Source organism: Leptonotus elevatus, chromosome 12, assembly GCF_054856555.1.
Source record: "Leptonotus elevatus isolate MCC_2025b chromosome 12, RoL_Lele_1.0, whole genome shotgun sequence".
Classification (NCBI taxonomy): Eukaryota; Metazoa; Chordata; class Actinopteri; order Syngnathiformes; family Syngnathidae; genus Leptonotus; species Leptonotus elevatus.
The window spans coordinates 4,560,333-4,576,088 of NC_141250.1; the positions used below are offsets into that span (position 1 = coordinate 4,560,333).

At 38.9% G+C, this 15,756-nt stretch overlaps 2 protein-coding genes across 4 annotated transcripts in view; both read left to right on the plus strand.

Moving 5' to 3' along the window:
- Positions 1-712: 712 nt before the first annotated feature.
- prkag3b (protein kinase, AMP-activated, gamma 3b non-catalytic subunit) lies at positions 713-14,054 on the plus strand. 3 transcript variants are annotated; one of them, XR_015096672.1, is made up of 14 exons: positions 713-875; positions 3,141-3,195; positions 3,628-3,779; positions 3,877-3,958; positions 5,514-5,572; positions 5,719-5,764; positions 5,863-5,917; positions 5,989-6,115; positions 7,316-7,481; positions 7,627-7,664; positions 7,742-7,888; positions 9,395-9,488; positions 9,550-9,958; positions 13,556-14,054. XR_015096672.1 is itself a non-coding variant. In XM_086091027.1 (12 exons), the coding sequence occupies exons 1-12, from the start codon at positions 858-860 to the stop codon at positions 9,509-9,511; spliced, it is 1,062 nt and encodes a 353-aa protein (XP_085947153.1). In that variant the 5' UTR covers positions 738-857; the 3' UTR covers positions 9,512-9,674. The 3 variants fall into 3 exon arrangements, 2 of the variants coding, with proteins under 2 accessions (XP_085947153.1, XP_085947154.1); XM_086091027.1 differs by lacking the exon at positions 13,556-14,054 and having other exon boundaries at positions 738-875; positions 9,395-9,674; XM_086091028.1 differs by lacking the exons at positions 7,627-7,664; positions 13,556-14,054 and having other exon boundaries at positions 738-875; positions 9,395-9,674.
- A 976-nt stretch (positions 14,055-15,030) lies between these two features.
- The window catches only part of fer1l6 (fer-1 like family member 6), a 34,292-nt gene continuing 33,566 nt past the window's right edge, over positions 15,031-15,756 (plus strand). Inside the window, exon 1 of the mRNA XM_086090912.1 lies at positions 15,031-15,198. Coding sequence (XP_085947038.1) covers positions 15,152-15,198 — 47 coding nt within the window. The 5' untranslated portion in view covers positions 15,031-15,151. The remainder of the gene's footprint in view (positions 15,199-15,756) is intronic.

A 15,756-nucleotide genomic window follows, 5' to 3' on the forward strand; every position in this document is an offset into this window, starting at 1 on the left:
GCCTCATCCTTGTTTGTGAACCACCCCTTTTACACCCTATCATGACACTTGTAACCTGTTCACCTGTAAAATGTTGGAAATGTGTGAGGGTTTTTTTGTTTTTGTTTTTAGCAGTCCTCAACTTTATCAGTATTTTGTTGTTGCATTCCAGCTTTTTTGGGGGGGCTGGGACGTTACAGGCATCAAGTTCAAAATGAGAAAATATTTTAGCACTTAGTTTAGATCAGGTTTTACACTTCCAGATGGACCGGCGACCCCAACCTTAACCCTAATTGCTCATCTACTTCCTAGAACTCTACCTTTTAAATTGGAATGAAATATTTAAGGTTGTAAAGATGTGTTGTTCATGTTTCTGCACTTACACTGAGGGGTTTCTTGGATTCTTCAGCCTGTCTTGCTTTTGCAAGCAGCTGACAGAATAGTGTTACAGTGAAAGAGCTCACTGTAACATAATCCCTTCAAAGACAAACTTGACAGCTTCTGTCTTGGATCACATCCGATTTTGTAAGTGCTCCTAATGTGTACACCCTGAATTTTTTTTGTTTTTGTTAGTTTTTTGCTACCGGACCTCTCTCCCATTCTGACTATTGCCCATTGCATGTTTTCACCTACCTCACCTCGCCCCTTCCTCTCTGGCTCTCTCTCAGTGAATGCCACAGGCCTCTCACCACTCGGTCCAGATTTAGACCTCGACTTTTCCCAGACTCAAATCGTGCTGACCTGCTCCACTTCTTCACCACATCTCATCCTCATCGTCAACATGGGGACAGAAGCCTCCAGTTGTCGGCCAATGGAACAAAGGATATTTATCTCTTGGTTCTGATGCCAGCGGACTCTGTGCTACCACTTCCCCAATCATGGAGCCTCTTGCAGAGGTAGGACTCCTGTCATCAGTCAGTTTTTGCTATTTTGTGAGAAACTTTTTTCCTTACATGCCAATCAGTTGAGTATGATGCAATGTCTTGTTGTAGATGATTTGGCATGATTATGTGAAACAACAAAGCTTTTCATTTCGCAGTCTTCTGTATCCAGGTTAACCTACTAATTCCTGAGGATCTAGAAGCTTAAAGCTTCCATTTGGCTTACCTTAGAGATCAAACAGTGTTTGTTTTCGATGACCCAATAAAATGATTAGACTTGTGCTGAACAAACGCAAGCCTTTATTTACTGCACCACATTTTTGCTGTCACGTCAACTCCTAGAGTGTAGAGACATGAGACTATGACTTAATTGCACAAAATTAACAAACAAACAGCTGAATGATAAAAAATATTCCGGAATGACCCCGAAGTAAGGGGTAATGCCACACTGTTTGGGAATCATTGACCTAAACCAAAAATCTGTCCATGCTTGTTAAAGTAAAAAAAAATGTAAAAGTAAAAATTTAAAAAATCGCTAAGCTGTCTGATGATGTATAAGTCGGGAACTCTCAACAGGACGCCGGCACTATGGCTAGGACAGGGATCTGCAACCTGCGGCTCTGGAGCCACATGTGGCTCTTTAGTCCCTCTCCTGAGCCTCCCTGTGGATCTCTAAAAAAATGTTTTTGTAGAAATTAGGGGTGTCAAGCGATTAAAATGTGTCATCATAATTAATCCCATGACTTCAATAGTTAACTCACGATTAATCTCAAATTTTATATCTGTTCTAAATGTACAATAAAATATTTATTTCTAAGTATTTATACTCTTAACATAAAAGTGGGGAAAAAATGCTTAACTAATAGAAATATGGCTGTATCCTTTTGTCGTTGATACAGTAATTTCATAATTCATAAAACTGAGTTAAAATTAAAAAGATGTACTGTACTTTAAAAAAAAAATTGTCAGAGGATTGAATACAAATGGCACAAAAGAAAGCGTTCAAAAAGTAACCATAAAATGTCCCAAAACAAAAGAAGAAATCCTGAAAATAATCATCAAATGCCACAAAATTGCCAAAAATGTCAGAAAATTCATATTAACGTCCTCGGCGCCCTTCCCTAGGTTTATGCTAAACGTTTTATAACGTTTATGGCGGTCAAAGAGTTAAAAAAAAAAAAGGCAAAAAATATAGAGGCAAAAAATTACCATTGCCAAAAACACGAGAAAGTGGACAGAAAGGCAGAAAAGTCTAAAAATGTCTGAAAAATTAAGTATGAAAAATTACAGCAACAACAAAATCCCAAAATGGAAGACGATAGGTTGAGGAAAATGAATCTAAAGGTTTTTGCATATTATTCTGTTATGGTGCAGCTCTAATTAGCTGTTGGACCCTCAGTACGTTAGACTAACACTAACAACACTTTTTCGTTCATCACAATGTTCAAATGTTTTGCTGCTCCAGACAGATTTTTGGTTATTTGGTGGTGGAGGTGAATGGTCTACTCTTCAGGTGCTGTTCAAGTGTCTGACTAGAACTAGGAGAAGACTGTTATAATTGACTAAAAGTATTTTTTACCATCCTGTGCCTCCATTGTACTATAACGAGTTCATAGTTGCCATATCAATCTACTCGAGAACTGGTGCGCCATCAGTAGATGAATGCGATTGAGTGCCTTAACAGGTGGAAAAGTGTGATAAAAGTGTGCGCTCCTCTCTCTTAAGGGATCGTTATTACTCGGTTATGCTTACATAGCAGAGAAGTATCAATCTCAGATAAATGTTCTCACATCAATAAATCTGATCATCGACCAGGTGTGCCGTTTCGCCCCGGTTGGCCCCCATTGTGTCAAGCCTTGAGAATACACAATATGGGAGGGTGTCAGTCAGCATTTGAGACCACGCCAGAGACAGTTAAACATGAGACATGGCATAGCTTTTTAATCACTTGATTGAAATGTGACGGGAATATGATTCTGGAGAACTCACACCCATTGTGAAGCGTGTATGCTCATTAATTGAGGTTTATGGTGACAGGTGTCAACTGTCCTCTAAAGCAGAGTGCACACAAACTGATAATACTACAACTGTATCACAAATGTATTCCCCCCAAAATGTGTCCGATGTATTCATTAAACTATTGATAAAGCTGCATCTTACTGTTATCTCTTCTGTTCTATTTACTCCTGTAATATTGCTTGTAATGAGATAACTAAAACTACAGCTTTTTCTTTTATTTGATGTCAGTAGACGTTTTTTTCTAACATGCTTCCTTTCCAGGTGCCGTTATTTGAGATGGAGCTGGAAGAGGATGATGTCTTAATGGCGAACATAGGTAATGAAGATGTTGACTACACGTTAATGACTAGTCATGGCCGTTTTAGCCATGATGTCACACATACTACTGGGTGGCAAAAGACAAGAGACAACCCCTTCTAGGTCAGTTCTAGGTCAGTTGACCAATGCAAAAACAATATAGAAAATAGCTTAAATGAGGCCTTGTTTATTACTAAAGCGTATTGCATTTACTTGAGGGGGGAAAAAACCCTCCTGTTTTTCCTGACAAATTTTTTAGGGGAGCTTTTTTTTGTGCATTTTTTTTTTCCATTCACAATTTTACCTTTTGTGGTATCTCCAAATACAAGTTTCAGTTAAGATCAGTGGTAGTCAAACTTTTCTGCCACCCAGAGGTATCCTGGCGCTATTTATTTATTTATTTATTAAACATGAAATGGTTCATTAAGCATATGTGCTACTGCTCGGACAGGCAGTTGTTCACCTACATGGATGGATTCTGCGCCGCCCCCCGCTGGCCCAGAGCGAGATGCCTTCATTTACATGAACTTCATGAAGAACCACAGCTGCTATGATGCCATTCCTACAAGCTCTAAGCTAGTCATCTTTGACATCGCACTGCCGGTAGCGCAGCAGCATCTTGATCTAATATATTTTTACCTTCATTGATTGTGGGTGGAGAATTAACTACCAGGTTTGTGTTTTGTGCGTTTGTGTGAAGGTGAAGAAGGCTTTTTTTGCTCTGGTGGCGAACGGCGTAAGAGCAGCACCTCTGTGGGACAATAAGCTCAAATGTTTTGTAGGTGAGCCACACTTTTTAAAAAATGTATTTCTTTCTCTGCCTCCCTTACCTGTTTGCAAGGTTCCCACTCACTGCTGACTCATAATTTCAGCTCTTTTTGTATTTATTTCAGTGGGTTGAAATCCCAAATAATCTTTGGCCTTCAATTAAAATTTTACTCCTCTCTCCATTTGCCTACAAAAAAAAACATCTTGATGATCCCTAGCGCTTTTGGAGAAATTTTCTGGCATCACCAAAGAGATGGATTGAAAAAAAAAAACAATCAGTACATTTGCTGAGTCAATCCGCCTCAGAGTGCTCGCTGGGCGGCCACGAGGTGCCACCATGGACGTGGACTTGAGTTGAAGAAAAAAAATTAATTGCACTGCTGGCCACAATTCCACCAAAGGCCCGCTGAAATTCAATGGCGGCAAGACATTGAAAGGACATGGTTGCCAAAACATACTAACATATTGACCACTGCCAATCGGAAGAAATCTGTTTTCTAATTCAAATTATGGAGAACAGCGATCCAATCTGAGCTAAACTTATTTACATTTTGAATCATTATGGAGCTGGTGGGCTGGGAAGAGGGAAGTCTGGGCTTCCCTGTTAAAGCTGCTGCACCTGCGACCCGACCCCGGATAAGCGGTAGATGATGGATGGATGAAAAATTCTGAAATCATAATTGGTAATAAATAATTATATAAAAACGCTTGTAGGCCATCAGCTGTTTGATGACCACTCTCTCCAATTTATGTGTCTGAACGATGACTGCTGGCCTAGCGCCGGCTTTCAGGCATGCTCAGATGGCTGAATGGCGGAAAACACTACTGTGGGGGTGTTTCTGATTAATAGTTAGCATTTTAACATTGCTAAAAGTCCCCAAAAGTTGATTTTGCATGATATATGGACCCTCTAACTCCTTCAATCGCAGCCATTTTCACTGAAGCAACCCCCTTTGCTCCCGGCTGTTTTCTGGGATTTTGACAGATTTTGCAAGGCCCACAGAAAATTGCGTTCTATTGCTATAAAAACATGGAACCTACCAAAAGAAAGATTAGAGTCTTCTCTTTCATCTGTTTCTGTTTTGCAGCAATTAGAATTAGAATATAGCTAAGTTTCATCAATATTCACATTCCTGGTGAAAACACTGGACAAAAAGAGCTTGTTGCAACATGGCCCTGGCTGATCTCTTATACTCCGCTGCGACCTGCTGGCCGTTTTTTGTAATAACTACCATTGCTTTAAGTAACCTTTTCAGGTCAGAGGCTGCATCAAAGCCTTCTGTATGCTCTAGCATAAAAAAAAAAACGTTAAAAACAAAACAAATAAACATATAAATAAATTTTGGGGACCATGGCAATATTTAAAATAGAATGTTTTTCTACGTTTTTGGGAGCAAATTAGTTCATCTCTGTGTTTGTAACCTCGAAAAATCGTACGTCAAGAACGTATTAATCCAAGGAACCCTTGCACCCTTTCGCAACAACATCTGAGTGCCTTAGAATAAAAGAGCCTCCGTCATGTGTGCCATCATTCCAAACGTATCATTTAGAGCTTATGTTTGCATGCAGGAATGCTGACCATCACAGACTTCATCAACATTCTCCATCGTTATTACAAGTCTCCTCTGGTGAGCCAACTGACGTTTTCTTTTTGTATTAAATAAATGTTTAGGGCTGTTTATATTTTGGCATGCCTTTGCCTGTTGGCACCCATGTTCTACAGAGCAGTGAACCATTGACCTAGCCAGTTGATGGATATTTGTGTTGACTACAGGTTCAGATCTACGAGTTGGAGGAGCACAAGATAGAGACGTGGCGAGGCACGTATACATGACACAGCATGTAATAATAGTGCGCCGAAAGCAGTACTTGTTATCGGATTTCATGTTCGCTTATGCTATGAACTTGCTTCCCCCAGAGATCTATCTGCAGTACTCTAGCAACAGGCTCATCAGCATCACCCCCGAGGCCAGGTCAACATCTCCCTTTTTTCAACTTAAAGTTGTTTGACATTTGTTTAAATACCATTTTATCCTCCCTTTAGTTTGTTTGATGCCATCTACTCACTGTTAAAGAATAAGATACACCGACTTCCCGTCATCGACCCTGCGTCAGGGAATGTGCTACATATCCTGACACACAAACGCATCCTCAAGTTCCTCCACATATTTGTAAGCAAAACAATCACTGTATAGTGTTACCCACATGTTTGTGATTCGCTATTCAGATTTGTGTGCTCAGGCCAAAGCTTTGTCTAATGTAACAGTATTGCTTTGGCGCCATCTTATGGCATCTTGGCATAAAGAACCTAAAAGATTTCCCAAAAATCATAACACACATCAGTGTTTTGAAATTTACTTTCATGTATCATCTGGAGAAACATTTGACATCTTGGGCCTCGCAATTTTTTGTCAGTATATCAATGGGGTAAGAAATAATGATGTTGTGTTTACAAAACATTTTGACTCTGACCCATGAAATATATGAGAGAAAATTCTGATTGTTTGTAAGCATTTACAGAGAGTATTTATTGGTCCTTTTGAACAAACAAACCTCAAAAAAATTGGGAAATCTACTTCCACATGACTTTTGATTTGTGTCATATTTGATACAACCGGTCATAAATTAGTATATTTATAACTGTCAAAAATATATAAATAATAATAATAAACAGACATATCAAACATATTAGTATTTCCAAAAATCAGAAACTATTAATAAGTATAGGTGTCTCTCCTTTCTCAATTGTGGCGATCTTGCAAGGAAAAGCCATCATCTGGGTGATACTGCCCTCTAACGGAATTTCCATGCAATGCATATGTGTCCGTTTATATACGTCAGGGTTTTGATGGGGGGAAAAAATATTATACTCGTGAAATAGAAGGCATGATACGTTTGGCTTTATATGGTTAATGTCCAGAGGTGGCAAATCCAAGTCCAGAAAGTAAATACCCTGCCACTGTTTGGCATTAGCTTTCTAGCGAGTAAATGAGTACCCGGGAGCTAGCTAGGGAGCTCGCTAGCTAGCACCTGGGGCTAAAGCCAAACTTTGTCAGGGTTTTTACTTTCTGGACTTGGATTTGCCACCTCTGTTAATGTCCAAATTATAGCCTACCTGAAACAAAACGGAAAAAAAGGGAAGTGTACTCGATAGTGATTTATGGGACACCCTGTATGTTGTGTACGTGAGGGAAGGAGCTTCATTTACTCAGGCCCGTGCTCTGTTTAATCGGAAAGTAGTGCTTGGCCTTTATCTTGTGCCATCTGTAGGTAACTATAAACATTTTTTGGGTAGTGTCAATTACCTACAGATTTTTTCTGTTCAAAGCAAAGCTTTATTTATTTTTTATTTAATATGTTTCCCCCTCCAGGGTTCTTCGATCCCAAAGCCATGGTTCCTGCAAAAACAGATTGATCAGCTGGCTATCGGTACCTTTAAGCAGATTGCAACAGTGCAGGAATCGGCGTCTGTCTTCGACGCTCTGAGCATCTTTGTGGAGCGACGAGTGTCTGCTCTGCCTGTGGTCAATGAGCAAGGTAGTTCTCTTTCACGCAAGGTCCGTAGCATCAGAATCAGTCATAACATGAGATCTGCAAAGGATATCTGGTGGGATACAATGTGGTCATCTATAACCGTGCTTTTCTGGTGTTAATGTTTTTCTCCCCCCTACTTCTTTCTCAGGTAAAGTGGTGGCACTATACTCCAGATTTGATGTCATTGTAAGTTTCACAAGTTCATACCGCAACTTTATAACTTAACCCTCCAATTCAAATTTTGCTTTGGTCTGTATATGAAGAATCTTGCAGCCCAGAAAAACTACAACAACTTGGACATGACCATGACAGAGGCTCTTGCCTGCAGAGCCTGCTGTGTGGAAGGAGTCCTCAAATGTTACCCTCATGAAACCTTAGAGACCATCATTGACCGCATCGCAAAGGCTGAGGTAACAGAGTTGAGCGCGAATGGGACGATATGTCTGCTCTTCAGTCATGACAGCCATTATGAGTTCATTGTTTTAAAGAAGGCATCCATCCATTTTCTATATTCCAGATGACTTTGGGTTACAGTACACTCTGGTCAAGTCACAGGCCAAACACAGGATAGGCCACATATAGACAAAACACAGTGACACGAACATTAGAAGGAACCCCGACTGTAATGACAAATTTGATCCATATTATTTATTTGGTTGCTACTAGCATAAATATGAGATATTTTTTTCAAAAATCATTTCCAGTTTAATACATTTTGTAGAAACTTTATTTGGACGCACGCCGCCATTGTTGTTTACATTGCAACGCATTCAGTGCGTAGTGATGTAGAATAGCGGTAAAAAGAAAATATTTTCTGACAAAAAGTCACCTTTAACGTATGAGTTGGAGTTGGGGTCACCAACCTTTTTGAAACAGAGCTACTTCTTACTGATGGATGTAAACGGCTGCCAGTTTGATACACATATCATTTAATAATACATTTCCTCAAATTACCTTCAATTATACCTTATAATAAATAGTGTTATTAATCTACGGGAAGACGCAGATCATGTTAATGTTACATCACAATATATATCAAAAGTAATTTAACATGGTTAAAAAAAAAAAAGTCAATATGTTACATTTTAACTTAAAGTCAAAAGGGGCACAACAACTACCGGTAATATATTCCCAGTTGTATAAATCTCTGCCACTGTTTAGATTTTCTAATGATCACTAAGTTCTACAACGTTCCAAGGAAATCTCAATGTCTCATCACTGGTGAGGTCATTTTAAAAACTGCTACTCATACGACCCCTGAGCCTTTAAAAAAAAAAGATTTTTTTTTAAACGTCATCTCAAAATAGAATATTGTTGTACTGGCTCAGCAAGTTTGCTTTTTGATGCTGGATGCGGAAAAAAAACATCTTTAACTTTTATTTATGTTCAAGTTATGCATATGTTATCATGCAAAATCAGGCTCATTGAAAAATAAAAGCTTTTGTGTCAAATATTTGTATTTGATTTAAAATGTGATGTGATTGATTAATCACAAAGCCTAGAACAAATTTGCTCATTTTAAATTTAAATTATGAACTTTGAAATATACAGTGCCTTGCAAAAGTATTAGCCCCCCCTTGAATTTTTTTACCTTTTGCCACATTTTTTTGTGTGAAGAATCAACACCAACAATCATTAAATGGATCAAAATGTTTGTAATATTTGAAGCTCTATTTTTTTCTTTTTACAAATAACTGAAAGGTAGGGCATGCAAAATCATACACCCCCTTTTCTCTCAGTGCAGCCAACTGACTCCTATAAGCAATGCTTTCGGTGCATTTAAATAGTAGGGAATTTCATCCTCTGCTGGCTCCTGGCAAAGTAGTCAATATATAGAAGCTATACAGTCCTGACAAACAGTTGTTCACTCTCAAGTAGTAATGCGGTATTAACTTGTGTTGCGGCTTTGCTCTCAGGTACATCGTTTGGTGTTGGTTGACGCCAAGGATGTGGTGAGAGGAATCGTCTCACTGTCTGACCTCCTCCAGGCCCTGGTCCTCAGCCCAGCAGGTATTGACGCACTGTGCACCTAACCACCACCTCTATACGTGTGCCTTGCTTTCTCTCTCAGTCCCACCCTGGATGTGTGGCTGGCCCACTCCTCATCCACAAAGGCCACGACTGGCTTCTTGTGGTCCACGTGCCGTCTTCTCCAGTAGTAGCTTATATTCCGACCGCTTTTTCCATTCCCAAATATTAGCATCTCCAAAGTCAAGAAAATGTTGAATTGATCTACAAATACATCTAAACCAGTGACTCCAGTTTGCTTCAACCTACATCCAGCCTGCTACTCTACCTTGATGCTACTTGACCCTGGGCTGCCTGTGTACTTCAGCACTGTGTGCACCTTTGGCTTAAAAAAAAAAGGAGTCAATCAGTCCTCTACATTCTGCAAAAGAATCCCCATTCTGCACCTCTTGCAAACACCTTTATGACTCCAGCAGAAAATGTTAGCAGCTCCTCAGCTCCTCACCTTGCAGGTATGAAGCCGCGAGCAAGCCAATGCTATAAGCTTGTGTGAGTTTTTCAAGTTACGAGCTGTCTCTTGTTTGTGTTTTGTTTTTGTTTTTTGTTCTTTTGTTCTTTTGTTCTTTTTTTTTGTTTGTTTTGTTTTTTGTTTTTTTTGTGTTGCAAAATTTGACTTAGCAGACATTTGAGGGTTTTGGCTGGGTGGTGGCCAGGGTGATACAACACCTCAGTGAGGGGTGCCCGTGCATGAGTGCGTGCGTGATTCTTTGGCATACCATCCGCTAGGGCTGTCTCATTCACTCGCAGCCATTTTCACTGAAGCAACCCCCTTCACCCCCTGCTGTTTTACTGGCTTTTGACTGATTTTGCAAGGCTCACAGAATATTGTGTTCTATTGCTATAAAAACATGGAACCTACCAAAAGAAAGATTAGAGTATCTTCTTTCACCAGGAAAAATAAGTATATTTCTATCTGTTTTGAAGCAATTAGCATTAGAATATAGCTAAGTTTCATCATTATTCACAAATCTGTTTTAAACTGTGGGTAATGGCCCAGGTTGATCTCTTATACTCTGCCGCTACCTGCTGGCCGTTTTTTGTAATAACTACAATTTCTTCAACCGTTCTCTGCAGTTGAAAGGCTGTATCAAAGCCTTCTGTATGCTCTAGCACAGGGGTGCTCAAGTTCGGTCCTCGAGAGCCCCTATCCAGCCTGTTTTCCATGTTTCCCTCCTGCAGCACAGCTGAATCTAATGATCAGCTAATCAGCAAGCTTTGCAGAAGTCTGATAACGATCCTGATCATGAATCAGGTGTGTTAGTAATCAATGTCATTGATGGCCGATGCCTTTTTGCATACTGCGATCAATGGCTCATTCATTCAAATCAAATCTAAAATATCACAAATGTCTTAATACTTCACAATTCTAAATGTTGCTTTTTTACTTTTGTTTGTTCCAGTTCGTATTGTGAATGTGTTGACCAAGGTTCTAGATATAGTATGTGCATTTGATTTAGTAAAGCCATGACTGTGGATGGTATATAATAAATGGTGACTTCTCAGCCATGATAGTTGTTTGCTGTGGTGTAAAAGTAAGGATTCTAATCAATGATATGTTAAGAATTAAATGTTGTTAGAGTTTGCAATCAGATCAATTGTGTATGTATTATTTCTGTATGCACTTAATATAAGTTACTGTCCTTGTGGCAGAGTTGTAAGAGGTCTTGGAATACTGCATTCATGGGAATGTGCCATAAAAAATCAGAGTATCAAAATGTTTCCCTTGGTGTGGCCAGAGAGTGACCTGGCTACCACGTAGCTCCACCCCGGGATTTTGGTGGTGATTGTGCAAAGAGATAAGGAGAGCAGAGGCCTCTTTGGATTCCCATGTTTGCCTTAGGAAATTTCCTTTCCCATCCTATCCGAGCAAGCAAGTTGATCCAGAAGTACTTGAAGGATTTGAATTCACCTTTAGCAAAGGTTACTTCTGACCAACCTTTTGGATATTGCCCACAGTCCGTTACGGCAGCAAGATTTAAAACAACAGGGCACTGACTTAGTTGACAGGCTACGCTCAATACTTTAAAAATAATTGTAAAAAAAAAATACATTTAATAAAAATAGTGATAACATTTTCGTTTTGGTCACAAAATCATTGAAACCAAGAGATACATGTTCAAAGGAAAAGGGAAGATGTGGTTCCACACAAAGCATGAGAAAAAAAACATTTCATTATTTATTTGAGCGTGTACAATTCCAAAATCACTGAAAAACATCATCATAGATCCTTCGCAAAAACAACAATTAGTATTTGTATATATTTTTTCCATTTCATAAATATTTTGCAGATTAAGTCTGCAAGCGAGAGACTGGTGTCAGCATTACTCGCCGTCGCACGATGCCGTCAGTTAAGAAAAGTAGAGTTGAATTTGTGTGAAAGCGTGATGTCTTTTTCTATGTTCGAAAAGGAAGCATCTTTTCATTTCTCGACCCAGTGACGTGATCCAATAAAGGTTAGGGAAGGAAGGCAGTATAAAGGTTAGGAGATTTTACTTTCACTTGTTATTCTAAAGAGGCTCCGGGAGTCTCAAAGAGGAAAAAAAAAAGCACATGGGATTAATTAATTAACAAATTGATTGATTGATTATTTTAACAAAGTCCAAAAATGAAGATTCGACAAATACGGGTAATGGCCACAATAGGAAACAAGGCATGATCAGGGAAACCTGACCGATGAGGACAGCAACACACAAAAACAAACCGACGAAGACACAAGTGGCTTGAGATAGCTGATTGACACAAGCAAACAAACAAAAACAAAAACTTCATGAGCAAGACGGGACATGAAAAGAGGCACAAGGAAAACATGACAAACACATTCCCAAAAAAATCCCAAGTTTCCCATGCACTTTAAGTCATTTATTGAATGAAAACACTCGAAAGGAGTAGACGCCAGCACTGACCTGACCTGTGTGTGAGTAAATTGAGTTATGATGATTATGGTCAATTCTGTAGAGTAAATTTGACTCGATTTCAAGTGGGACCAAATAGACTCAGTTTTATTTACATTTGGAAGAGAGTAAAATAAAGAATGGGGGGGAATAAAAGTCACTCTTCTCAGTCACTCACAGCTTGGGAGACAGCCGATCTACTCCATGAGCCACGCAGCTTCTGCTTTCTGTTAGTATATCGCTCGTGTCATCTGGAATCTTTTAACCTCACAAGCCAGATTGATAATTGCGATTCACTTCACATTATCAATCTGGGACATTACTCAGCAGATCCGTTCGAGAAAGGAGGGACTTGCTGTACAATACTTCCAGGTGATTGGACGATGAGGCGTCTTTGCACGTTTGTTTTGACCAATCAAGGCAACAGATGAAAATGTCGTCTTAGCAACAACAACAAAAGCATGAACATCTTTACCAGATGAAAATGTCGTCTTAGCAACAACAACAAAAGCATGAACATCTTTACCAGATAAAAATGCACAAAGCGCCTCTCTTTGTTCAACATTCAAAAAGGAAACGGTGAATAATTTTGCAAGAACAGAATTAATTGCAGTGTCCATTCGTCCATGTTAGGTTTGATTGTTTCCTTCCCGCCATCGGCGCTTCTTGGTTTTGTCCCACCCTAAACAACGCCTGGTTGGTCCGACGTCGGTTGCAAACGTATCAGCAGGAGCGATACAAGATGTATTCACCGGAGTTTGTGAACTCACAAATACCGTGAGGATTCATCTTGTTGGCAAGTTTAGGAGGAAACCAAAGACATCGTTTTTGGTCTCTTAGAGATAAAGCAAACAGTAAGAGGTGGTAGTGTGGCAGTCTCCCAAGCTGAAGGTCGTGAGTTCGTTCCTCAACCCTTGAGTAACTTTTTTCTTCTTCAATTCTTTATTTTACTCTCTTCCAAGTGTAAATCTTAGCCTACTCTAAAAGTATATTGGGTCCCACTCTAAATAGAGTCAAATTTACTCTAAATAGAGTCAGATTTACTCTAAATAGAGTTAAATTTACCATCAAGCGTATCGTTTTAGTGCAAATCTTGGCGACTTGTACCTTGCTATCGCAGAATGACTTTTCATCGGTTTTCTTGTTTTTATTTTTCAGATTTTATTGAGTGATGGTGTTTTCAAGAGAGAGGGAAATGAGATGACTGAGAAGTGTGGTTCTGAACAAGCGGGACCAACCAAACCAAAGTAAAAATTCACCAAGAAACAAAAAAGAGAATCAATGTGAAGAAACGAAAGTGTGGGTCTTCAATCAACTCTTCCTTTTTTTGAGACATTTTATTTGATTAAAAGTGGACTTTGGAAGATTATAACTCTGGAAATTATCATGCTATGTTTGTGTTTTGTACTTTTGCATTTCGCATTTCCTCCAGTATTAAGAATGATCTTAAGAAATATTGGAGGTCTTATGTGAAATCTCCATTTGTTTTTCATTTAAATTCTTATACTGATGCCTCAGACCTTACAAGTGAATATTTGTTCATTGTTGTGAAAATAGCCTGAGCAAATGCCACATCTGTGTTTTTCTTCTCCACCTGCAGTGTCTTCATTTTTTTTTAAATGTATTAATTAGTAGATATACCAACTTTGTTCTTATAATTAGCTGGTGCTCTTCATACTGTGTACTGTGTGGACTCTCAGAAGCCTTCAACTAGTCCGCCGCGAATGTTCAATTTGCTCTGTTCATTCATTTAACAATAAAGAAAAGGTCTAATCTTATATTTGCCTTATTATGGCAGATGGTGGATATGAGCGTGAGCAAGGCTGACAGTTTTGTTTACAAGAGGAGGGTTTGTTAACTCTGACAGTTTCTTACATCCTGGTCCCATGGTTACACCCACACGTCGTTCCCTGCATTGGTATTCAAGAGGAATATTTTTTTAAGGCCTCAAAAGGATAACAGTGTCATTTAGTGTCACATAATTCCAACATAATCACAAATACTGATGCTATTCTACAAACAATTACACCTGTGATACTTTTATATTTATTCAATTAATTAACAATTATTAAAAAATAAAATCATGTTACAGAATAAGCAATCCAAATAGAGAATAGACTTTGTCACTCTTAATTAAGGAGTTCTGGGAATGAATTGGCTCCTTCCTTTGGACAAACATGAGAACCAATCAGTCACTCAGCCAGACTTTCGTTTGTTGGTAAATGTCTCGTCGTGATGTAACTTTTGACATCGAGTCAGCCACATGATCAAGACGCCATCCAGCTGCTGATGCTGACTGCAGACACCCACCGGATGCCACCTCCACCATGGATCCTGCATTCAGGTAAGAGTCTGGCTAATTCATTAACAAAGTGGGCATATTAATGTTGTGTTATGGATTCAAATGGCTATTTGTGTGTCAATATATACAATTATAAAGCTATTTATTGTGTGCGTGAGATGCATGCGAGTCGCCTGAAGATGTGGGCAGGTCCATGAGTTAAAATCACAATTTAACAGCAGTAAATGTTTTGTTTAGCATGAGGAGGAGGTTTGACCAACACACTTCATGTAAATATAAAAGAGCAGTATGACAGTCATTGATTTGAAGAAGAAGTTGGAAGGATCTCTGTTAATTGTTTGCATTGAGAGAAGCCGTCCGAATCAGTTTGCACTAGAACGAGTTTTGTTGTAATTTTGTGTTGAGTCAGTGGTGCCTAAAAGAAATGAATTACATAAACATTATTTAGTTTAATGTACAACACGATGGACACTACAGAGAGTCCTGCAACACAACGGCGGTGAGCAGGTTTTTTGTTTTTTTGTGCATGTTTGTTCTAATAGTTTGTATTAATAGAATGGAATGAAACAGAAAAGCCAAGACATCCATCAAGGCCTATTTGGATTATAAACCTCATCTAAAATGTTTTGGGTTTTTTTGTCAATGAATGCCTGCATTATTCAGTGAAAGAGTATGAGGGAAACATGCTTTATTGTTACCCACCCCCCCAAAAAAACTTCTTTTTTTTTCTTAGCCAATGAAAGCTATGTTAAATTGTCTGAAAATTGTTTTTGTGTAATCCTGTGGTGTGTGTGTGTGTGGGGGGGGGGGGGGGGTTCCAAAGGTATTTGGTAGATGGAGTACATTTGTGCAATTTTAATATCTTTTTTTTAATTCAAAGAAAATTTTATTGAAATGGATAGAATCAGATTTTATGTATTTCTCATGTGCCAATCCTTTATAGTGACAAGTTGACAATCTTAGAGACAGAAAAAAGTTCTTATTTTCTACAATTTAAAGTGTAAACATCATACTTTGCCCTTTCTTCGGATAGGAAATTCAAATTCAATGGTCCATG